Source organism: Drosophila sechellia, chromosome 2R, assembly GCF_004382195.2.
Source record: "Drosophila sechellia strain sech25 chromosome 2R, ASM438219v1, whole genome shotgun sequence".
In the NCBI taxonomy this organism is placed as follows: domain Eukaryota; kingdom Metazoa; phylum Arthropoda; class Insecta; order Diptera; family Drosophilidae; genus Drosophila; species Drosophila sechellia.
This window is the reverse complement of record NC_045950.1, coordinates 15,184,547-15,210,384: the sequence shown is the minus strand read 5'-3', so window position 1 is coordinate 15,210,384 and position 25,838 is coordinate 15,184,547. Positions and strand designations below refer to the sequence as shown.

At 41.4% G+C, this 25,838-nt stretch overlaps 2 protein-coding genes across 7 annotated transcripts in view; one reads left to right on the top strand and one right to left on the bottom strand.

Annotated features, from left to right (window-relative positions):
- Positions 1-42: 42 nt before the first annotated feature.
- Positions 43-7,006, top strand: LOC6609892 (beta-glucuronidase). 6 transcript variants are annotated; one of them, XM_032716503.1, is made up of 9 exons: positions 43-263; positions 4,340-4,743; positions 4,825-5,137; positions 5,201-5,738; positions 5,799-5,942; positions 6,006-6,090; positions 6,149-6,325; positions 6,426-6,564; positions 6,620-7,006. In XM_032716503.1, the coding sequence occupies exons 1-9, from the start codon at positions 260-262 to the stop codon at positions 6,784-6,786; spliced, it is 1,971 nt and encodes a 656-aa protein (XP_032572394.1). In that variant the 5' UTR covers positions 43-259; the 3' UTR covers positions 6,787-7,006. The 6 variants fall into 6 exon arrangements, with proteins under 6 accessions (XP_032572394.1, XP_032572392.1, XP_032572393.1 ...); XM_032716501.1 differs by lacking the exon at positions 43-263 and adding an exon at positions 1,793-1,853; XM_032716502.1 differs by lacking the exon at positions 43-263 and adding an exon at positions 2,036-2,130.
- Positions 7,007-8,614: 1,608 nt separating this feature from the next.
- The window catches only part of LOC116800611 (5-hydroxytryptamine receptor 2A), a 59,948-nt gene continuing 42,724 nt past the window's right edge, over positions 8,615-25,838 (bottom strand). Inside the window, exons 6-11 of the mRNA XM_032716500.1 lie at positions 20,331-20,520; positions 20,127-20,264; positions 14,976-15,206; positions 10,173-11,042; positions 9,741-9,862; positions 8,615-8,702 (exon numbers count right to left, since the gene is read on the bottom strand). Of these exons, the coding sequence (XP_032572391.1) occupies positions 9,764-9,862; positions 10,173-11,042; positions 14,976-15,206; positions 20,127-20,264; positions 20,331-20,520 (1,528 nt within the window). The 3' untranslated portion in view covers positions 8,615-8,702; positions 9,741-9,763. The remainder of the gene's footprint in view (positions 8,703-9,740; positions 9,863-10,172; positions 11,043-14,975; positions 15,207-20,126; positions 20,265-20,330; positions 20,521-25,838) is intronic.

Below are 25,838 nucleotides of genomic sequence, written 5' to 3'. Positions count from 1 at the left end.
TAGTCGCATCCAAATCCGCGGTGCGTCTGCTTCGCCTCGCGGTTTATAGTTTGAAAAAGATTGTTTTTGTAATTACCGGCTAAACACTTGAACCGATTATTAATAGCCGCGAAATGACTGCCAATTTCTGACCACTTGCCTTCGAGTTTTAATTGGAAACGAAAATAGTTCCTAAGTGCACAAAACCGATTCCGGATTTTAATTATAGTCGCAAAGTTACATCGATCATTCGCCGGAATCCTGCACGGAATACTCGAATATGGGTAAAAGCCTCTATTTATATTTACTGTCGGTGACATTTTCACTTTCTTTTGGCCGCCCATTGATTCTTTTCTTTGCTTTGGGCCTGCTTTTGTGGGCCGGGCCTTGAAAGTGAAAGCCAAACGAAAGGAAAATGGCAATAGGCGTGGGTACATTCCATCGATACCCTAACACTTAGCACTTGGAGGTGCGATTTTTCGTGGACACTATTGGCCATTTACAGTTTAGATAGCTATCTATTATTAGCTAACCCTTTCAGACTAAAACAGCCTAGTTTGTGCTTCTTAAAATTAGAAAATATAACCTTTAAATACTGAAAAATGTAATTTCATATCATATATTGAAGCTTTGAAATAATAATTTAAACATTTAAACATTATTTGTAAGCTACAGAAGATGTTTAAGGTGTTAGATCAAGCACTTTAAATCTGCAATCTTTTTTTGTTCAATTATTAAGCCTTGACCAAAATCACTGTCAATTTGATAAGATACAATCTCCCTTTGTTGAAAGGTCTATACCCTTCCAGTAATATATATATTTCACTAATGTGTGTCAGTTATAAACACAGGCAGTGCAACAATAATTCCAGTGACGTTCTAATCTTATTATTTCCTGATAACCTTTGTTAGACCCCAATAGGCTAAGCTAATATTTATGGATGGCATTAGTACTAATAATAAACATGATTTTAATTAAACCCGAAAAAGATAACAAATGCTCGTGCAATATTTACTTGTCCAAACGGTTTGAGAACTAACCCATCAATGTGTGTCAACTTATTTTTATAAGGGAGTAGAAACTTCCGCATTTCGTTCCCAATCAAGACTAATTAAACTCCAGTTCGAGACCAGCCACACTTAATTGAAACTTAGGCCCACCCTTACAGTCCACCCCCCTCCATAAGTCGGTACAGTCTGCCTTGCCTAACGTGACTAAGCATCGAGCATGTTACTATAACTATAACTACAACATAGCTTTGAACAGTAACTTATTAGTTATGACCATGATGTGGATGATGACATGACATGATGATGTGGAGCATTGGGGATTTTGAACTATGACTTTAGAACAAATTGATTTTGAAATATGATTTTTAGAAGTCAGACTGTATGACTGGATGACCGAATGACGAGTCTAGTGCTTCGGATTTGGAACAAGCCGCTTAGCCGGCGGCTTATCGGGGTTGGGAGGTGTTCCGCGGGGGGGTGTGGGCTTAGTTAGGGGCACATTCAGTGCAGTGGCGGTGCGTGCCTTCCTATAGCTACCTCCATCCGCCCTGTCCCCTTCCCGCTGAACCCCTTTGCCCCCGTTAACCCCGAAACCCCAACCCTACGACCTTTGGCGCTGGCAAGCGGTCGCAATTGCCTTGCCCACTAATGACACATCCGCCATGGGCTTCCGCGGATCCGGACTTGTATTCCGATTCGGAATCGGATTCAGTTACCCCGCAGCGCCGAACGTAGCCGCAAGAAACCGGCACACTCCGGCTGAAACAATTGCGGGTAGTTGGTATCCATCTCCGCAACGAATCCAGTGAATGCCAAAATGCATCTGAGGATCCGTCTCACGTGTCGCAAATATGAAATTTGGGGTAAGCACTTCAGTTGGCCCTGCACCGGTTCTGGTTATGTGTGTCTGTCGCGGATCGGATCGGATCGGTTGATGTGGTCCGATGTGGTGCGTCTGGTGGCCCCCTTTCGAGTGATATGTGCGCAACGGTGCATCGCCCGCTGTGCCGAGAATTTTAATATCTGGAGTTTGGCTGGATTGCTGGCGGTTTTGGGGCCTTAAAAGCCCCACGCGGCGTAGGTGCAACCTTAGTCGATATCGGTGTGTCGAAGGAGTACAGTGATTGCCCATCGCCATGTGTAAGCCAAGTGTTCCCAATTGTGTGACAGAGTATAATCAGTGCCAAAACCTATTAAATTTTAAGCAGCTGTCTTAAAATGAAAAAGCGTTGATTTAACTTCATTAGCAAAAAGAAAAAATCAATTAAGGAATTTATTTGTTTTGACTTTGTAACATTTAAAGTGCACAACAGATTTCGCTTTTTAAAGCGTTACCTAAAACTAAAATATTTAATAAGCAAGAAGTACAAATTAGTAAAGGTTTTTTATTTTTGTCTATGTGACATTTTAAGTGCAAAAACATTAAAGGGTGAATTTGTTAAATTTGTTGTTAAATTTTATAATTTCATATTTTGAACTAAAATATTTATATTTTATGTCTAAAATTGATTCAATATTTAGCTATTAAAAAAATGTATTTGTTTTTATCCTAAAATTCAGCATATGTAACTTAATTATAGGGAATAACCGTTCCTAAAAAATTAATAGGATACATTATTATGGGAGGAATATCTTTGCTTGCAATTGGTAAGGCAACAAATCAATAGAAAAAGAATCATGCTTATTGTGCATACTGCATGTACATTTTAACAAACATTATTCAAAAAAGTATATGCAATTGATATTTATTGAAACTAAACTAAACTAAGATAAAAATGTAATTTTAAAATTGCAAGAACTATTGGCTATCTAATGGTAAACAAATCGAGCCATCGATGGCCTATCGATCTTTGGGAAAGCTTTCTCTGGAGCTTTTCTGGCCTCACCAGCATAGACAGCTTTTGCGATTAGACAGCTGATTAACGAGGTTAAACATGTGAGACGCGATAAATAAATGGGGGAAGTAGCTGAAGTTTCCCGTCGACCAGCGAACGTGAGAGAACGGGCAAAGTTCTCGGTTTTCTCACTGCATGCGTATTATGGGATTGTGGCGGTTTCTGAAATGTTCGTTTCGCTTACCTTTTTGCCTTTTGGAAAACGTGTTTAACTAGCAAAACAAAGTGCCGAACAATGCCGACATTTGCATAAAAAAGAAATCAAAACAAAAGCCGAAACAAGAACAAAACGAAGGCAGAACATGAATAAAGACAAAAACAAATTCTAAGCAGAGAACGATGACACATTGTTGTAAATGTATCTGTATCTGTACTAGCTTTACTGGGAGAGAAGATACAGAGAGTGAAAGTTTTTTCCTTGAAAGCTCGCTCTCTCCGGTTTCGCAGTTTTGCTTTGAGCCGCTCATTCGCATTGTTTGGCACTTTGCTTTGTCCATTGTCCTGATCGTGTTGTTGTAATGCAAGATTCCGATTTCATTTCCGTTTCCCTTTGTTTTGATTCTCTTCGTTCCGATTCGTTTCGCCCGCCGACTTTGAAAATTTGAATCGTCTAAAACCATTGTGCAAGTGAGTATGAATATCGCAGCGGTGTTTACTGTACTATAGTACCGTTACCAAAAAGCTGACATTGGAGAATTCTAATTAGTCTGGGTAATAAAAATAAGAGGGGGAAAGGCGAAACGGCCATTAAAAGGCAGATAAGATATGAAAACATTTTGAGTATTTCTATGATTGGCAAAACTCAGTGCATATACAAAATGTAATGTAATTGTTGAGCTATAATATTTTCTTTCAGTGTTCAATTAGCCGTTTATTAAAAGTGTTCGTTCTTTTAGCACCAAACACATTAGAAAGTTTAAACGGATGGTTACCCATCATATATTACGATATATATGAAATATATGTACATATATTAATATGTATATGTATATTTATATAATATAAATATAAATAAAAATAATGAATTATAATAATAAAATGATTTTCTTTTGCACTTATCTTTTACGCACATGTTATCATGTATGTACCTTAGATATCTCTGATAAGCAGACAATGGGATATAACTGTTGTAAATTGAGCGGGCTTATCTTTCCTATAATAACTGATATATCGTATCTTATTATTGATTATGTAGAAACTCTTCAACAAGCCAGTTGTGAAATTTTTTGCAGTTCTAAAAACCGGAATGTCTGCACAAGATCAATCTTATACCATTGTGCCACTTACCACGCACATATCTCTATATAATCGCGTTTTTCCTCATATCAGGAAATTGAAAAATGTGATACGCACAATTATCACACCCATTATCGGTGCGGTGTAATCACCCCAAATTGTGTCCAGTAGCGAAACTCTTCTTTACACCCTGTATCTCTATGTGTATCTATTCGCAGCTCTCTCCTTCTTCTCCCTGGTCACTGGTCTTTATGTCCTGCACTTCTCCATAGCCCTGATCCTGGTCAACAAGGAGGTGCCACAAACGCGCGGAATGCTGTACCCCAGGGAATCGGAGACGCGGGAGGTGCGATCTCTGGACGGGATCTGGAACTTTGTGCGCTCCGACCAGGCGAATCCCACGCAGGGCGTACGGGATGAGTGGTATGCCAAGGAGTTGAGCAAGATCAGGCCCACAATCCCCATGCCGGTGCCCGCGTCCTATAACGATATAACCACGGACAACTTGAGGGATCACGTGGGCACAGTGTGGTACGACCGCAAGTTCTTTGTGCCCCGATCCTGGTCAAAGGATCAGAGAATATGGCTGCGATTTGGCAGTGTTCACTATGAGGCATATGTGGTGGGTACTTAAATTGTATTCTCATACCAATATTTACTAGTAGAGCATCCTATAAATTTAATGAGAATTCCTTTTTTTCAGTGGATCAACGGCCAGAAGGTGGTGAAGCATGAAATGGGCCACCTCCCCTTCGAAGCGGAGGTCACAGATCTCCTGAACTATGGAGCCGAGAATCGGATCACCGTGATGTGCGACAATGCTCTCATTCAGACGACAGTGCCGCAGGGCAGGATTACGGAAGTGCCCAACGATGGTGGCATGACCATTGTGCAGAGCTACACCTTTGACTTCTTTAACTATGCGGGAATCCACAGGAGCGTGCATCTTTACACCACGCCCCGTACTTTTATCGAGGAGGTTGAGGTCACCACAAACCTCTCAAAGGATGCCACCGGTGGGTTATTACTTCAATTGAGTTTCTATAAACTTAACTTATTTAAAACTGTAATGCTTTTAGTTGGCGAAGTGTTCTATAGCGTAAGCGTGAATGGCAGCGCTGCCAATGAGGCAGATAATGTCCTCCACATCCAGGCCAATTTGTACGATAAGGAAGGCATTTTGGTGGCGAATGCCACGTCGGACCAAAAACTAGGCGGCAAGTTGCAAGTGAAGCCAGTGAAGCCCTGGTGGCCCTACCTAATGCATTCCGAACCCGGTTATCTGTACCAGCTGGAGATCAAACTGCTGGCGACCAACGACGAGCTCCTAGATGTCTATCGACTCAAAGTGGGAATACGCACACTAAGTTGGAACAGCCAGCAGTTTCTGATCAACGGCAAGCCCGTTTACTTCCGTGGTTTTGGACGACACGAAGATTCGGATATCAGGGGTAAGGGTCTGGACAATGCACTGATGGTGCGGGACTTTAACCTGCTCAAGTGGATTGGAGCGAATGCGTACCGTACCTCCCATTATCCCTACTCCGAGGAGTCCATGCAGTTTGCGGATGAGCACGGCATCATGATCATCGACGAATGTCCCAGTGTGGATACAGAGTTGAGTTATTCCGACACCTCGTGGGGATTCTTACTAATGCTGTTGTCTTCGATTTTCAGAAACTTCAGCCAGGAGCTGCTGGGCAAGCACAAATCGTCGCTGGAGCAGCTCATCCATCGGGATCGTAATCATCCAAGTGTGGTGATGTGGTCCATTGCCAATGAACCACGGACTGGTAGCGTGAGTGCGGACTCGTACTTCGAGTGGGTATCTCTCTATCTTATTTTCGATCGTACTCAGTTTAATCTTTTACTTTATCATTTCAGATTAGTGGCCAACTTCACACGCTCTCTGGATAAAACCAGACCCATCACGGCTGCCATTGCTGTTCCAAACACCCAGGATAAGGCGGTAAGTAAAAAAATGCTTAACCTAAGAATCTCAAGATATATATACCTTTCTTTTTCAGGGCCGCTCTCTGGACATCATCAGCTTTAATCGCTACAATGCCTGGTACTCAAATGCCGGACGCCTGGACATGATAACCCAGAATGTGATCGACGAGGCCATTGCCTGGAACAAACGCTACAACAAGCCGATTATCATGTCTGAATATGGAGCGGATACCTTGGAGGGTTTGCATATGGTGAGTATGGATGCTACGTAGAGATACTTCTAGTAGTAGTATCTTGAATCTCTCTTGCTTAAAAGTAAAGTAAAATAATACCTTCATGTTGTTTCATTAGCAACCTGCTTATGTGTGGTCGGAGGAGTTCCAGACGGAGGTGTTTTCCCGCCATTTTAAGGCCTTCGATGAGCTGCGCAAAAAGGGCTGGTTCATTGGCGAGTTTGTGTGGAACTTTGCGGACTTTAAGACAGCACAAAGTGAGTGAAGAATAGTTATTTTATGTATAATTTAATAATATATTTATATATTCAGCCTACACCCGCGTGGGAGGCAATAAAAAGGGTGTTTTCACCCGCGCACGCCAACCCAAAGCGGCAGCCCATCTCCTCCGCAAAAGATACTTTGCACTGGGCAGAGATTTGGACCAATGCAGCTTCCCGGACGATGTATTCACCTACATCGCCGACCTGATATCCTAGTTGATGCTAGGATAGGATGATGCTGCCCAAAGTATTCGGCCACTGTAAATAAGTTTACCGAGAAACACTTTATCAACGGACTTACATTTTTGTCCGATTTCCATTCCGCTGCATTGCCCTGTACAATATAAAATGGTTAGCTCTAGTTGATTGTATTTTTGTATGTATTTGTATGTTTAAGAGAATAAATGAAAGTGCATTATTTATATTTACCACACAATATTTTGAAAATTGTCGAATAGCTCATAACTTAAAATTTGAAAAGCAGCGAGTTTGGCGGTCAACTATCGATAACTAACGATAGGAATACGTTAACAGAATGTTATTAATTGCGCTGGCAACACCCAAGAAAATACGTTTTTATTTAATTTTAAGTTTTCGAAATTGTCTAAAATTCTTTATTTTAGAGAGGTTTTTACTTATCCAAACCCAATTCCCAAAAAATCCGCAGACTATGAAATGAAACTTTGAGCCTTTCTTCTTGCATGAAAGTTGAATTTTTATTTAAATTGCAGCCAATGAATTTTATAGTAATCTCGTTAGTTTAACTTATGCTTTTTGTTTAGCGAAATTCCCGGAAAATCGGCACGCATACCCAGCAATAATTCTTTAAAAAATGCGCGCCAATTTGTTTGAACCAAAAGTACAAAAAATTAAGTGACAATAAATAAAAGAAACCGCCTTTGGCAATTTTTAGCTAGAAAATTGTGTGGGTGTCCTTTCGAATTATTGCGAAGTATGCTGCCAGTGGGATTTGCCTTATTTTCTATTGGTTTCTAAAGATAGACAGATCTGCAAACACTTAGTCGCTAGTTAATGATGTCGGCTTAAAGTTTTCGTAAAGTTTTGATTTTGGTTTTCGAATAGTTCGCTTGGTAGTTTTATGTAGGTAAAACATCGTGATACCCGCCTAGTCTAAACTAACATATAAATACATATGTATGTATGTCATTATGCAGTATTTGTATTAACGCTCTTGTTTGTTTTAGCTAATTACGTTTTACCCATTTTTCCCGAAAGTAGTTTGCTCTTCAAATATTACATGTCATTCGAACTGTTTGCTTATATGATACGTCGTAATATGCCAGCTTATTCAAAGAAATCCTCGACACATAATTACCAATCTAACACATACGTAATAGTACAACAGTTTTAAATGTAATTTACCTAGTTGCGGCATTTAACAATACGTTTAAATTTAATTTAAACTGGCTTCCCACCGGTTCGATATTTTATAGATCCTATATGCAATATTACAGTTTAGTACGATGCTCAACAAATGTTCTTAACTCTACGATGCAATATGCTTATTAAATGTCTCTAGCTGGGCTATACATAATCGAGTACTCGCTTCAGTTATAACGATTCCAATGCCTTGATTCCCATTTCCCACTTCCCTTTTTCCATTTTCTATTTTCCAATTAGCGATCCTAAGTCCAACGTCCCTTTTTCTGAAGCAGAGAAGAGAGATAGAGTCTAGCGGCTAACACGGTTATGAGTTATACAATTCACGTTAAGTTGGAAAACACATAAAAATTGGTAGTAGATTGCTCGTTATGTCAACTATGCGGTAGTGGTGGCTTATCCCTAGTTATTTTGATTAGATACTTTTGTATTTCCTTGGTGGCATCTCCTCACAATTCAACTTTGTTTGCTTCTAAAAACAGTCTCCACTTGGCTCTATAAATTTAGCTATAACTAACACAATATATATTTGCATAGGTTAACATCAATTCAATCTGCTATTTACACACTTAACAACTATTGGTTATGCGACTGCTCCACCGCTCGACTCCTCGATCCTGCGTCGTCCTTGATTTCATCGTCTTTGGTATACAAGATGCGTTAATCCTCGTTATCCTGGTTATAGCCGAAGAGGTTAGATCAACATCCGCTGGTCGGTTTAGCAGAAGCGTCTGCAAGGATGTTACAATTGCAAGGATTCATTAGTGAAGTGTGAATTGAGGGGGGGCGGGTGTTCGGGCGCTGAAAACTTTGTGCATTCAGAGAAAAGTTCATCGAAATGGCGGGGCGCACAACTAAGCAGGAAATTCTTCAAATTAATGTTACTTAATTTAACTTTCATGTTGCCTTTGCAAATGAAAACGAATGAATGGCAAAGATTTAACTGCTGCCACATCCAGATGGCTCTTCCTTCAGCAAACTCAAATGGTAACTATTCAAAACTTATGCGCGCCATTCCCGCCCTCATTTTGTAGATAAAAACCCATTTCCCGATTTAGATTTCGGTTTAGCTTGCTTTTCAAGCGGCAATGTTTCAACCGAGCTATGTGGCATAATTCTAATGCATTGACCAGTATGGCTGGTTGGCTCGGTGGTTGGTTGGGTTGGGTGACTGGGTGCAGATGACAGGTCCGATAAAGGTCTGATAAAACTTTGGCTCTGGGTTCAGAAAGTTCTCCCCTTGGTTTTTTAAGCTAAACAATGGTTTCGGTTCCTTTGCAAACTTCTGCACTTTCCACTCAACTCAAGCAATATCAATTTTGGGTCCTGGCTTCGAGCATTGAAAATTGAAACTTGCCAGCTAGGGACAATAGCAGAAAAAGAATGCAATTGCGTATGCGTTGAATCGATTCAAAATGTTTCCAATGGCTGTCGGCTAAATTGTCTAACTCAATAACCATAACTGCGGCACACAAGGACAAGGTGCACGGGAAACAATTTTCATGTGTATCATACAATATAAATAAACAATTACTAGAATAACGAAAGTCTGCTGGATAAAGCCATATAAGTAAGTTAAAGTAGCCTAAAAATATACAACGATAAAACAGCGTTTTAAACAGCTTTATGGTTAATTTGATAACCTAGAGATTTGCAATTTTAACAAAGGAATTCTTTGTAGTATGTATGGTACTGTGTGAAGTAGGGCATATATTTTTCTTTCAGTGCAGCCCCATCGCCGGGTATTGGCTTCCCCAAGGAGCACTCACCTTCGCCTCTTCGCATGCACTATCTAGAGCTTCCCGCTGCGGTAGTGGACTGGTCGGTGGCCGCCGAAGAGGATGCGCTTGAAGGCCTGTCGGAACTCCGGACTGAAGATGGTGTAGATAACCTGCAAGGGGGAATCATTTAATCAACAATGAACGCGAATGAAAGCTACACTCATAACCATTTGATTTAACAACAATTTAAGTAACTAAAAATAGTGAAGAAACTTTACTTTTTATTAAATTTTCCGATTATTAAAAATACTTTAAGATATTAAGAGTTCATTATTAAAATTCAAAGTAACTAATAGGTTACAAACTCTTCTCAAAGAATACGGACAAGTTGCGAAGTTTAAGTCTTAAAATTTCTTTATATATGCAAAGTTTAGCACTATTCCTGCAGTTACTTAGCCATTTATTTATTATTCCATTTACCGGATTGAGGGTGGAGTTGAAGTAGCCCAGCCAGAGGAAGAGCGAGGCCACGGAATCGCTGATCTGGCAGGCGGCACAGAGGGGCATGGTCAGGGCCATGACGAAGAAGGGCAGCCAGCAGACGACGAAGGCGCCGGTGATGATGGCCAGCGTCTTGGCCGCCTTCCGTTCCCTTTTGGCCTCCAGGGTCTCCTTCCGCTTGTTCACCTTCTGCATCGGATTGGCGATGCTGGAGAGTTGCTGCTGCTGCAGCTGCTGCGCCTGCTGATGCGGCTGCTGCTGCGGGGTCGCCGGCTGTCGGCTACGTGGCTCTGGGGTCGATGGGGATTCGTTGGCGGTGCCGCACAGCGGATGCGACTGGTTGCAGCTCGTCAACGTGCTGGTTTTGGCCGTCATCGGTCCAGCGGCGGCGGTGGCGATTCCAACTCCCTGCGATGTTGGCGTTTGTGGCGATAGCGCTGATATCGACGTAATTGTGGTGGCATTTGACGTACTGGCCCCACCTCCACCGCCGGATTTAACTGATTTCTGCAGCTGCTGCACTTGTTCGAGCTGCTGTTGCAACTGCGGATCCTCGAGGACCTCCACCCCGTTAGCTTTACATTGGTCCTCCGCCTCGTTGGCGCCTGCCGCTGTCGTTGCTGATGTTGCGGTTGTGGGCTGCGGGTCAACCTGCTCGTCCTCGTCCTCCGGCTCCTCGCGATCCTCCTGCTCCCCGTGTTCTGGTCGCTGGCCGTCGTCCTCTTGTCTGCCCGATGGGGTCATCCCATTGACAGCGGCTGAGGATTTGGCCGTGGACTTGCCCTGCTGCTTGGCCAGCGCAACTAGGTGCGATACGGTGGTTATCTGGTTGCCAGAAGTGCTTGGTGCCTGGAAACAGGATTGTTCAGATTTTTAGATATAAAGTTCAGTTTATTAAGTTCTTAATTCAAGGTTATTTTACACATAACATAGATAAAAATTCCAATTAAAACTAATTACTTTTTACATTCCATATAGAGATAGAGGTAAGTGCAACTCTTCATTCCCGAAAGCCAATTGAGTCTGATATTATATATTATAGTTCATCCAATTCTGATCAGCGGATGGAAATTTTATGCGGCAAATTAGCATTTTAAATCAGTGCCCGCATTGCATTCATAAATATATTTACTGCTCATCAAATTTCATGGCGCTGGGGCCATAAATTTCGGTAAATGAATAAAATCAGAGTGTAAATATTTACTTTCGTTAAGCTCGTTGGCCATTTTTGGGGCAATGGGCCCCATTCCTCCACCCTTCACCCTCCGCCCCACCTTTTTTTTATCAGACCCCAGCCACTCGGAAAGGGCTGCTAGGCAATTTGCCGGAAGTAACGTACATATTTGAGGAGCCGGTCCTGCTAACGGCTTGTCTAGCACTAAAATTCCCATAATCACCTGTAATTTGAGGTTGGCCGTAGGTGTGCGTCGGGCGGAAGTGGCCGCAAGGTGCTAAAATGAACTTTACGTGTGATAAATTGTCTACTTCGCAGCTGGCACCTTTTGCCGGCGATAGCGGTATTAACTAGCGATGTGAGTGGGGCATCAAACAATACGATAGTTTCGATTCAAAACGATTATCTTTCATCGGATACTAGGATTTACTAAACCAGCAGTTGCTTTAATATCATTAAAACATTCCGAAAACAATTTAGATTTAAGTTTAATAACGATTTAGATTTAAGTCAACATTTCGAAAATGCTTTCGTGTTTGTATTTATACGTTTCACAGAATATTTGAGCATGTATTTATCGTTTTAATTATGATATTCTTATCTATTTGCCATCACCATCGCTCTTGAAACTAAGCCAAGTTTATTAATGGCCTGGCCAAATGAATTTTATGACTACGATGCTGCCATAAATTTCGAAACATATTGTGTTGAGTGTGTAATTTGTGTGACCGGGAAGAAATTCAAATTCAGAAAATAAAAACTGACGTTCTGCGAACACAATGGAGACATGACATAAATCGCTGGACACGAGATTAGTTCATATCGAATTCAATGGCCATTTGCCAATTGTGCCTGAACACAAAGACCACAGTGAATCCTAGAAACATATGTGTGCTCATTAGGGTGGACTTACAGTTTCTCAGAATGAAAATCTATCACCGGAAAACCTATCTAGGGAAAACCTAGGAAATGATGTTGTTTAATTGGGTCTTTTATTTAACAATTAAAACTTAGAAAAGTAACAGACAAATGACAGGGAAAGGTAATCCAGAAATATTTTTTGAAGGGTGTACAATAGGATGCTGTCAGCTTGTCCTTTTTGGTCCACTCTACTGAACGGCATTGTCAGGGGCATTGTAATTTTGTGCCCCAGCACAGGCAAAGCCATTCGATCTCCTCCTCGCTGCTGGATTTTTAATATGTTGCAAGGGGGCACAGCAAGGAAAATGAAAGCCACAGGAAATGAAAGTGAAGCCAAAGACAAATCGCGAACAAAGCATCCAATTGCCAAAGCAAAGAGCGAAGTTTAATTTACTGATACCGAAAAATGGGGAACAATGGGGTTGAGGAGGGATCGAGGAAATGAGAATGGCTGGATATGCACATTGAAATACGGAGAATATTGCAATTTTGCACCTGCACTGAAGGACATTCATTTCGCCTTAATTACAGACTGGCTTCAATAAATATGAAGCTGTGCCGCAATATATAAATGTTGCTTTTTTTCTCCCATTTCTGTACACTTTTTTGGTCATATTTAACACACACACAACTATAATAAATTTATATATTTGCTTTGGGCCATGCGTGCAAAAGTGTGTTTGTTTATTTATTTGTCCGTCCACTTATTTGCCAAAGAGGAGGCAGCCCGAAAGAGAGGTGTGTGAAAGCCATTCCCGAGTAAATATTTAATCTCAGGTCCAGAATTGGGTGGTGGTGGGGCTATTGGGGCGATTGGGGAGCTGTGTTGGCCAAGCGAATGGAAACGAAAGCGGTTAGCCATAAGCCATCAACATATTTTGCTCAATTACTCAAGCGTATTGAGTGCCTTGTTAGGCGGCCCAGAATCAGAATGGGAATCGCAATCGAAATCCACGGGTCAAGGAGTCAAAGGCCCCAAAGTCAACTCCCCATATTTCTCCATCTCGAACTGTCTTTTGGCTCCTGTTGCTATTTTGTTTTTATACCCTTTATTAGGATTCAGTATTTTTGTTTGGGAGTTTGTTTTAAATATTAAGCAAATATTATACATTTTGGTTAAACGAATCTTAAGTTTCTGAAGCTGTCACATCATTGCACTGCATATCTAGTTAGTTTTGAATCATACTTTTAGATACTTTAATTTCTGGTTCCCCCTTATATCTTTGGACTCATTTATTGGTTAGAGTATTTCCCAAATCGATCTTTGCCATTGTTTATTTCATCTGATTTTCATTTGAATCCGGCTCTCTCGCTTCTTTTGCCCCGTCTCTGTCTCGCCTTGTGCATGCCAGGCGGAAGGAGGCGAATCCTTGTCACAGCTTATATTTGACTTTGCTATTACTTAACCGGCACGAACCTGGCGATTCCGGCTCTGCCCTCCGACCTCATGCCCTCGCTGACCCCTGACCCTGACCAGTGGAAAGGTATTGGCCCGGCTTGTAGCAATGCAAACAAAACGTTCAAGCAATTTATTTTGGCTCTGCTCTGCTCTTTTATGGCTTGCTTTCGCCCCTTCGCTTTAATGCGTGTTATTATTGAATGTGTGCGGCACCGCTTGGATTATTTTTTAGCCATAAAATCGCTGGCCGAAAATTGAAGTACATAAAATGCGGCTAAATACAAATTTGGGTTCGAGCCATCTACCCCTGTATTTGCTTCAGCGGGGATTTCCAAGTAAGAGCCTTGCCTGCATTTTATCGCTGACATTTTGTTCGAGTGGCGGATAATTTGACTGGATTTTTGGGGCTTATTCTTGGGAGTCTGTTTCGTATTCCAGCACTAAGGATAACCGCTGAATTTACAATTATCAAATTGCCATCTTATTTCTCTATGTAAAATCAAAAAACATCATATAATGTTTTGAGGTATATAATAACAAAGAATCAGCAGTCTTAGTAACATGTTTAATCCATTGGTTCATCTAGAAATTTGTCGGTGGCGGACAAGGAAAAGGTTAATCGCCCCATGGCATCCGCTTGGATCATTATCGGGAAATGTTTCCCCAGGAATTCTCAAGTGCATATTGCTGCGATGGCAGCTGGGCTAATGAGACGACTGAAAAAAATGGCTGGGAATGGCGGGCCAAGATGGGATGGCCCACTGGAAAAGGTAGCCAAGAGGAAAAATCATTTCAATCCCCCAAAGGTAAAAGAGCGACAGCGGGCCAAAGGGCACATTCTAGTTGGAGTCGCATAATAAAGCGAGAAATGAGCTGAACTCGGCTGGGTTTATTTTTGGTCAGCCCATCTGCCGGAGTATCTGTATCTGACTCTGTAGCTGTATCTGTATCTGTGTGCCTTTCATTAAAGTGTGCGTGTGCATTTCGGGCACAGGAAGCAAAAACCCAGATCGTTGGGCACATGTCAGGCGTTATGAAATTGGCTTTAAACCCAAAAATGCGCATTGTTTCTTTGGATCACTTGGAGAAAATATGGCATAAAAGCAGGATTTTTATTAGATTTTTGTTGTTAGTTTCAAGAAGATATATTTAGCAGTTTTGTCCACTTAAGAATAACTTTAGTTTTTTAGTGTTTGTATTGCTCACTTATAATCTATTTATAATTATGGAAAAAATTAATTCCACTCAGGAATAACTTTAGTTTTTAGTGTTTCTATTGCTCACATACCTCGACGCCTGCCCGACTTTTGCTGTCCACATTCGAGCTGCTGAACTCGGTGTCCTCGACGGTGTTGACCGTGTTCGTTGAGTTGCCATCGACGAGGCCCAGAGCCCTGCCCCCGGATGCGGGTCCTGAGACGACCCCGGCACTTCCGGTTTTGGATTTGGCCGTGGAGAATCTGCCGAGGCGTAGACGCAGTCGATTAAGTTTCGTATCTGTTGCCGCACCTCCGTCCGGCTGAAAGCGATAGAGATGGATAGATGGTTGGTAAAAGAGAGAGAGAGAGATAGGGGGGATAGAGTACTCTAGTTGCGTCTGCATTGATTTTTTGCCCTTTGACCCCGTGTGCATGGATTCAAATTAAATTCATACTTCTTCGCACAGCATTAAAATGAATAACAAAAGAGCGGTAGCAAATTTACATGTTCGGCTTTTTCTGCCTTACGCTTCAATAAACCGCAATTTGTACGCATATCCAAAAAAGTTTTAGGCTGAACCGAAAGATCCGATCTGATCCCCACTTTTTTTTTGCCGCCTTTTTTTTCTACTGTTACCATATGCATATGTAAGTGGGTTGCGTCCCGTAAATAAATTGTGTGTATTTGTTACAGCCACCCCGAAAAACATCTCCCAAATGGACCACTTCGCCTGACCGCCCGGCATCTCAAAATAAATTTCACGTTTGACTGCTCCCAGCGCTTGACCTCTTTGATTTTTTCCCAGCCGCGTATCCTTTCTTTTTTTTCCGTGGTAGGGTATTCAGCTCGCAGGGACAATGAACTTAGACTTCTAGACGGGTTTTTTCTTATAAAAATATTCAATAAGTTATATTTTTGGTTTAATTGGGTTGGCTCAAGCTAAAAAGTCTTGAAACAAATTGAAAAAAATATTACATTTCTAAAAATTATCCTTAAACCTGGATTGTTTCATATTTATTAAACAATTATATCGAATGATATAAAGTTTAAAAGCCTGATGCTGATATGGGGTATTATTCTTAAATAAAACGGAAATTATTATACTTTAGGATGCATTTCATTATACAGTGTATAAATACTTTGGCTTTCTTATTTTCTAAGTATATCCCCTTTGTGAGCGTATTTTTGTCGCCTCAATCCCACCAAATTAAAATAATTGAGTAGTCCAACCCTTTGCCATCGGCCTCGTCATCTTTGTCGCCTTAGCCTCCGATTGTTCACCCTTTTGGCAAGTCGATATTGCTTTAAATAAATAAAATTATGCTGATTTTGCCTTCGTGTGCGGGAATTTCAGCGTTGTGGGAAAAGGCAAAGGGTTCCGACTCGATGGCGATCCGAAAGTGGTGTGAATATTTGCGCAAATAGTATTAAATGGGTTTACAGCATGACCCATGTATGTGTGACCTTCATTTTGTGGGCCAGAAACTATGGCCAAATTGAGGAAGAAAATCTTAGTCAAGTGCCTTGTGGGTTGCCAAAGTAGAAGTAAAAGTTCTACGGTCAGATAGCTTATTAAATATTGAAGAGTTTAAGCTTAATTAGGCACGAGCAGAAAGGGCGGAAAATGAGATGGCCCAGTGGGAGTTCGCTGTCTGTTCGAAATTAATAAATAACAGGCTTCAAGTTAAGGCCAGTATTAAATTTCATTTGCTGACTGGAGGAAAAGTTTCATTGAATTTTCACCTAGATAAATTTGAAGTGCAAGAGCAAAGCCATTAATTTCATGGCAAAACAAAAAAACAAATGCGGAGCAAGTCTCCTTTGGGGAAAACTAAAGTATCTACGCTCTTGTCTGTTACTTAAATACCAAAATAGCAAAGCAAACATGGCCAACACACACACACGCACACATGCACGTGATAAGAGCGATAAGAGCTCTCTTTTCAGCAGTTTGGCAATAACGATAAGGATGCGGATAGAAAACCTCGGCTCAATGTGAATGTTATGCAGATGTGCTGTCAGCCAACTGTTTTTCTGTGTATTTAAGCGTTTGCATAAACGATACACTCATTCTCTAGTCCCGGAGTCCTCGGTCCGTAGCCATTTCTGGCACTTTAGCTAATTTATGTAAATTGTTTTCTTATTTAATTGTTTTTCTTGCCGGGACACATGTTCGGCCTGCGAAAGAAATGCGTACGTATGTGCGTGTATTCAATAATGTGTTTCCATGCGATTTATGTTGTTCCTGAGTGTGACAAGAATGCTCTGGTATTAACTACACTGGGCAACAAAATTTATGGCTGCTACGGGCCAAGGGTCCCGCTGCGAAGGCATCTAGGCAAAAATTAAAATAAATCCGCAATAAATAACAGCAAAATCAAATGCAATCTCAGCCTCAACTGACGCACAATGGAGACTTCATTTTTTTACCTAAAAATAATTAAAATTGTTGTTCAGATTTGTCTTAGAATGGAACGAACAAAGCATTTGCATTTATAGTTTTATAGGAGTTTAATAATTAATAATTACATTATTATTATTTTAAGCAATGCGGCAATTGAAAGTGACTACTTAATATTAAATCTATATTGATTAAATAACAAACGATTTTCTTTAAGGAGTGCATTTTTGTAAAGTACTGCAAATTATTTTTGAATATATTTTTTCTGGAATTTTTGCTGTTCATTTTTCCTATTGATTTTCTCAAGTATTCTCCTCTTTTGAACGCAGACACAAACACGTCTTCGTGTGTCACAGATGGCGAGTTAGCCAAATATGCTTTTCACTCATGCGAATTCAAGGCCTCGACTGTTCTGTCACTTGTTTGGCTATGAAAATAGTGTCAATATCTGGAGCAATCAATTCGAGATGTTCTTGCAAATGTGATTGTAATGATGGTATACCATATTGCCCTGGGGCATTTGGTTCACTTCGCATTGCTGGATTATAAATAGCATTTGCCGGTCGCTGGTCCGAACATAATGCCAATAGCTAAATTAAGGATAATACCTGTTTGGCTTAATTGCTGTTTGGCCATCAGTTAATTGGAAAATCAATGTGCGTGTGACCGGCATGAAAATTACATTTTAATTAAAAATACAAACATCGTGTTTCGGGGAAAAATTAGTTTTGTCCAATGATTGTTACATATACATATGTGAATTCGATTAGGCAGCTTTGAGCCATCGAATTATTTAACAATTGGCCAATAAACATACCGAAGGCAAAGGCAATTAGCTTGACATTTATACAGGCCAATACCCTTTTTAGCCACAAAATGAACGCATCGCTTTTTGGTATACCGTTGTCAACGTGGAGAAAAGCAATTTGCGATTTGAAAGCATTTAGTTATTAAAGAACGGACAAATAAAACCAATAAACAACAAGTCGCAGGTCTAATGCCCTTTCCTGCGCCTCCAAACTTCCGAGAGTGCCGGGAAATCTTTTCAATTCGATCGCATGGTCAACACAACGGGTGTAAGGGATATATCAGATGTGTGTGTGTGTGTGTGCCGGGTAAATATATTCTAAAATCAACAAGCTGCTCTGTGGGAACCGAACCCGAACCCGGACCCTAGTGAGTGGCACTAAATGGATGTGGGTGTGTGTCCACGGTGCTGTGTGTACTGTGGGTGTGCGGGTAAGTGTGTTGACATGTAACTAAAGCACGCATGTGAGGCCAGCTAGATTGGGCCGGACATCATCGGAGGACATGGGAGCAGGCATACATAGCTGGCTGAGCAGGACATCGGGGGCAGGACGTCGGGCAGGACATGTGTACGGATGGCAAATAGTGGACAACTTGCCTTGTTTGCGCATTGAATTTGTGATTCCAATGACTTTTCGCTCTAGTCAGTGTGTTATGCACACACGTGGCTTCGTACAGGTGCGGTCAAAAAAATAGTGCGAAACGTGCCTGCTTGTTTCACCTAATCAGCGTTTTACATACATACAATTGTAATTAATGTGTAATGTGCAAATCATCTGTTCAAAAGCCGTATTCCCCAGAGTTAAACTCGTAGGCATATGAAATCTCAGTTCCATTGATTACGTTAGATACTAGCTACTATTTCTGTGACCGCAGCTGTATGTAAAAGCGCATGTGTTTGTAAGTGGTTGCAAACATTTTTACGTCAAATGGTCATTTTCAATTTAGTAAGCACTAAGCTTAAGCTAAGTAGCAGCTTGCCAGCAGGTCAAGATTGAAGAAAAAATAAATAAAATGTCCTGGCGAAAAAGTCAGTTAGAGGACAACAAAGTGAAGACCAAACTCTAGATACTATCGTACGTTAAAAGTTAAGCAAAGTCAAGCGGAAGATTCTTTGCAACGAAAATTAGTTTTTAATTTCGTTGATAAACAACTCGGAACTGGTTGAAAATTCTTTCTTCTCGAAGCAAAAACAAAATTACAATTTGGCCAGGCTGGACTCGGGCACATCCTGTGCGTATTAGTTTGACCAGCTGGCGCATTAGGGTAGAAAGTTCTGGCCAAATCACTCACATACACACACACTCGCCAGTCAGGACAAGATGCCACTTATCGCTCAACTTTCGGACAAGAAGGCTTTAATGTCCACGTGGCGTATGCTTAACTTAAGCTCTGCCTGCCCGTGATTTCTTAGCTCTTCCTATCCACTGAGCATAGAAAAAAAAACCTTTGCAATGCATATTTCATCACTCGGGATGATACTGCCTAATTACAGCCCCCTATCCCTTGGGATTTCGCCGCAGTATGCTATACATATTTAAATTGGACAGCATAATTTCATAAGGTCATGCCCCAAGACATGTGCACAGAAATTTTGGAATGCTGCCTGCGGTTTGGCCTTTGACTGACCCGTGTGGGTTGGTCGAAATTGTGGCCTAAATGGGCGCGGTTTGTTCCATCGAGAGGATAATTGCACTGGCCATGCTGTGGCATTGATATAATATAGGGTGTCCATTATAGGACCAACGCTACAAATAAGTCAATAAAAACTCTTTAAGGATAATAGGAAATGCATTATTACATAATCGACTGAGACCTCAAATAACTTTATACTGCAGCTTAATCATGTATTTAAGTAGATTTGGATTTGCAATTTAGTTTCTCCTAATGATGTATTACCCTTAGATTTTTAACTCAACTAAGGACAACCGGTAATCGATCAAGGCAAAGGCGCATTATGAATGCAATTAGGGCCGGTCAATTAAGGCAGTCAATCGATGACGCTTATTGCATATGAAGTCTGCACTTTACCTGATTATTATTGACCGCCGCATCGACGGGTCGCGGTCGCCGACGATGGATGCGTTTGCGGGCCGTTTGATAGATTTTCCAGTACAACGCCAGGATGACCAGCAGTGGCACGTAAAATGTGCAACAGGTGGCAAATACCTGGAAAAAAGCAACGGCCATGTGATTAATTAATAAGTACATCGTCGAGATCCTTGGTGTGCACACCTGATAGGAAACATCCTGCGAGACCATGCACTTTTGCTGCTCGATGCGCTGCAGATAGTCGGGATCCTTCCAACCGAACTGTGGCGCCAATGACACAATCACCGCCGCCGTCCAAACGCAAAAGATCATCATGAAGACACGATTGCTGGTCCGCGAGTGGATGTAATCTATATTGGTGACCGCCCAGTAGCTGCAAAAAAATCCAAAAAATATATATACAATATCATATATAAATCATATAGTAGCACCCAAATTCCAATTTATTTACAATTGCGGCCACTTTAACATGGTCGCTTAGCTACTCCATTATCCGAGACCACAGAAATTTAAATAAAACGCTGCATAAATCTAGGCGCTGCCAACAGATACAGACACACACACAGACAAGCGCACACTTATACATACACATATGGCTGGGCGACAAAGTAAAGAAACGTGTTCGATATTCAGTTTCCGTCTAACAGTTTTCCGTAGCGCTTTGTAACAACCTTTTTTGTTGGTTTTTCTATTTACCGACCGGGCCAAAACATGTTTTATGTATGTCTGCGTCAAAGTGTTGGTGTATGTGTGTGTGTGTGTGCGTGCCTATGTGAGAGGCATTTTAAAAATTTCCATTTTTCGTAGCTTTGGAAAAGTGAGGTTAGTCTACTCATTGATGCTGTGGATAAAAAACTTTTTAAGCCGAATGGTTAGTAGCATCTTGGGGGACTCACACTTAATGAAGCCGGAAATTCAGCTCACATTCTCTTATGTTTGGTTTTACTTTTGGCCCAGTTAGTCCCGACTTCATTGGCTTAAATTGAGTTAGTAATGGCTATTTTCGTTCATGTTTCTGCTTGGCCGAAGTGAGAGCATTCCCCATTCGTTGGCATCCACCTACACATGTTTGTCTGTAAGCTATTTTCCCATTTGGTTTGGCCCGAACAACATCCCTAAACGAGTTTTTAAAACGTTACGTGGTCGGCTACAAACTCGAACAAATACAAAACGGCATCGTAAGTTCGTTCCACTATTCTGGTTGCGTTGTGTATAATGCGCCACTGCCACTGATGATGCTGCCATTAAAGTGCTAATAGCCATGGGGAAAGCGGGGATGTAAGTGTATTTAAACAGGAATCGTTATGGCAAATATCGGTAAAAGTGCCCCACACCTTATTTATATAAATATTAACATTCAAGTCCAACGCCCTTTTAAGTAACCTGCTTATTCTTTAAAAGTAAAAGCTTCCACTAAATCTCTTTCATATATTTTCTTGTACTTAAAGCCAGCTCACTTCTATATGATTTAGTGGACTCCCTTAAAGAGCTAACATTCCATAAAAAACGGTGTTTCCAGACTTTGAGCCCGAGGCTAAAAATACGCTTCTTCTCATCTGCGTTGCGGCTTGAAGGAATTAATGCCAGGAAACCGCATATTTCAAAATTTCTCAAATGCTAACAAGTAATGGCTGGAGTTTGCTTCATTTTCAGATACCGCGGCTCGACCGCAGAGTTTTAGATGGCAGCCAAAAACAATCTTAGCATCGGCAGGAGCTCCGGCCAACACATGTTTATGTATTAATTAAATGCAATTTGCATAAACAAATATTATACGAGCATTGCCAGGCCGAGAATACTGAGAAAGTCTCTTGCTATAGTGTGTGTGTGCTCGTGTAAGTTGAAATCAACAGTTAAATGAGTTGACTAAGCACTCGAGATGAGCCATAGATGGGATCTATGTGTATGTGTATGTGGCCAGGGTAAACCGATGTGAAGTGCCCTTTTGGCCATAGAGCATAATTTAATTTGTCTACAATTGAGCACTTAAATGACAGCTTTATAAATATTGGTAAATGCCGCTGCGTGAAAGCAATTAAGTGTCACTTAATTGTGGGAATTCAGCAAACTAAATCCCCATTAAAGTGTATTTTTCATTAAGTTTTAATAACAGTCGATCACCATTGGCCGCTGACTCCTCGCGCATCACGCATACGCCATGTGTGCTGTGAAAATAATAAATAATAATGAATGATGATGGCTGCTCTTGGTCGATGACTTATGTCTGCACTGGATCTGACTTTCTCGTTGGGCTTCCGAATACAAATTGAAATAAGTCTTTTTTAGCAAGTAACTTTATTTGTTTTTATTTCTGGTATGTAAGAACCTTTGGAGAACAAAATTAAAAACTGAAACTTAGGGCCAGCTCCGCCGGACCACGAAGCCGCCGCTGCCGCTGGAAAGTCGGCTGAATGTTGAGTCAGCGTCTGCAACGGGCGGTCAGGCAGCTTGCGCGTGCGGGTTTCTGGTTTCGGCTGCAACTTTGTCGCGACGGCATCCGGCGTAGCAGCGTTGTCAGCAAACTTAAGCTTGCGCGTGTTAACTCCTCCCCTACTAGTTTGAAACGCGTCCTCGGGTTTCTTCTTTCCCATTCTGCACTGGTACAATTTCCAGGTGCCCAGGAGGAGTAGGAATAGGGCGATGAGTGCTAAGCCGCCATACGATCGTGAAGATAATCCTGTTCTAAGATCCCCGATATGTCGGAGATTCTTCATGGTTAGGTCATGTAGAAATGGGAGGCTCAGATGTTCTCTGAAAAGGGTGACGTTGACCACGGCTGACGTGGATACAGCAGGTTTCTTCTTCAGGATGCCTCGGTGGTTCACGTAACGGGTGCCATTTAGTGAGACGTAATCGTCGTAAGTCGCGAGGAAAGTTCCCGCGATTATCTGTTTGTGTCCAGTGCTGTCCACTACATTCATGGTCGCGTTGTTTATTACTGCAATACCCTCTCCGATTACTATCACGGGCGCCAGGTGACCGGGGCGTGTGGCACAGTGAGCGACAGTTCCAGATACCAGTTGTTGAGCGCATGAAGTATTTTGTAGTCTTCTGCAGAAAGTGGTGCTCACAGTAGCAGCGCAGTCACGAACAGCGAAGGTCCTTGTTCCGCAGTCGGCCACCGTATTACCCTCTTCTAGATCTAATATTATGTTATTATGCTGGACAGGAAGGATATCTATTTTTTTACAGCTTAACAGAGGTTTGGGATATTTGATCAGAAAGTACAATAATTCAGAATTTTGAAAAGCTTTTATATGGGAGACCTCTAAAAGGTCGGTTATACTAGTATTGGTGAGTTGTTCATTTAATAATTCTTTAATGTCGATGCTGTCTAGTATAAGGGGGCTGATTAAATTTATTTTTGCAAGTGTAACAGTGAGGATTAAGTCCTCGAGGTTTGTAATTATCATTCTATTCTTTGCCAAAATAGTTGCATAAAAATGTTCGACCTCTGCATCTGGTTTCAAAATTGCATTGAGGGCCCTTGAAACGTCATTGAGTCTTGCTTGGAATTTAGTGTTGATCTCTATCTGCTTACTTTCGGATTCTATTAACTGATTTTGTTTGAATTTTATTTGTTCCCAGTCATCAAAATCTGGGGTTCCTGCAATTGCCTTAAGGGCACTACCTATCATGTTAATGCTACGTGCTTGTCGGTGATGAACGGTCAGGGAAGTTATTAAAGTGGCTATGTGCTGTACGTCCGTTTTCAGTACCTGTCTCATATGGTCTTTGGGTAGTTTGTCTATTAATTTCCATGTCTCGTCGATGTAAGTTTCGAACGATGTCAAGTTCGTCGTGTGTCCCAAATAAGTGTACGAGTCCCAGATTGTTACGTCTCCGTCAACTATAGGTATGTAGTCCGCGTGGGAGTAGTCGTTGAGTCTCAATGTCGCTTCGGTCAAGGTCATGGCTGCTATTATTAAACTGAAAAGATACAACCTAAATAAAAATGTAATTAGTTAAAAAATAGTTGTCATGATTTTTCAAATGTCAAGAGCCTATTTAAGATTGTCCTTATGGACCACCCTTCCTTTAATAAGAACCGTCGTACCTAGATCTGCTTCCACTATACCCTCTGTGAATAGGGGTGATAGTTTATTTCCTAGTCTCTTATTGTTTTTTATCCAAACCCGATCGCCTACCAAATACGACTTATAGATCCTTTTTTTATTCATTTGGTCAAGTGTCTTTTGCTGTGCTGATGCAATTTTTTCTTTGATCTGCACTGTACTATCTTTGGAGGCTGCGTGAATTACGTCTATGGGTCTCTCGTTTGTCACCGAATGAATTGACCTGTTGTACTTTATAGTTGCAAAGAGAATGTTTTCGACAGTGTCCTCTACTCGTGTTTCCAACTTATAAGAGCGTGCTATATCCCCAAGAGTGCCATGGAACCGCTCGACTTGTCCATTAGAGAGACTATGCAAGGGTGGGGCGTTTGAAATCACGATGCCAAAGTTATTGCTGAGCATTGATTTAATAGTTTCCGAGTTCAAGGATTTCTCGTTGTCGCAGTAAATTGCCTTTGTTTCGGGGAACATGTTCAAAAGTTGCAAAAGTGGAGCTTTTATATCCACAATTGCGCGAGACCGTATAGGCTGTACTACTGCAAACTTGGAAAACTTATCGATGCAGGTTAGAAAATATTTACCACCAGTGGAGTAAACATCTATGTGCAACATTTCTCCGGCAAACGACGGTATCGGGGTTTTTCCTAATTCCTGCTTTCTTGGGTGCCGATCATGTTTGCTCATAGTACAAATTCTACAGTTTGCAGCTATTTCTGATGTTAAGTGACCCATTTTTGGAAAAAAGTAGTCCCTAAGTATTTGTTTCGCATTTTCTTGGGCTGCTCTGTGCGCGCGATTATGTTCGGCCGTCGCAATTTCCCTCTGTTCCATTGGGTTTACAATGTCTGTTACCAAGTTCTTGCAATATCTAAAGGTGGTGGAAGGGAATGCCATAACCAGTCCGTGTTGGATGAAAGCCAGTATGGGTAGCTCGCAATGAATTGCGTTGACTACGTCAGCATTTACTGCATCTTTAATGCTTTGCAATAATGTGCTGTGATCAGAAAAATGTAGTATGTGACGAGTTTTTGTCTTAAACAAAATAAGCGTATTCTGTTGGGGAATAGTTCCTTCTTTCAAAATAATTTGGTTCCGGAAACAATTCACCGGTTTGTCTGTGGCTTCAATGGTATACGTGAGGGATTCTTCGCTGTGGATGGTGGCGACATCCGAGTCTACTGAGTCCTCTAGTGCGTTGACATTTTGGCGAGACAGAGCGTCTGCTACCAAGTTCTCTTTTCCGGGTTTATAAATTATGTTTGCGTTGTGCTCATCAATGAAGGCTTTCCAACGCTTTATTTTGGCATTCGGGTTTTTGTCCGATACCGAAAAGGTTAATGGCTGGTGGTCTGTATGAATGTTAAGATTCTTAACACCATACAGGTAATTTCTGAGGTTCTTAAGTGCCCATACAATGGCGAGAAGCTCACGCTCATTTGTGGCAAAATTTACCTCGTTACCTCGCAGTGTTCGCGAGATCATTGTTATCGGGCGGCCGTCTTGAGACAGTACCGCTCCCAGTCCGCAGCCAGACGCGTCTGTTGTGAGGTCAAAAGGCTTCTTGTAATTTGGGTAGGACAACATTACATCTTCGGAGGCCAGTATATTTTTTAGC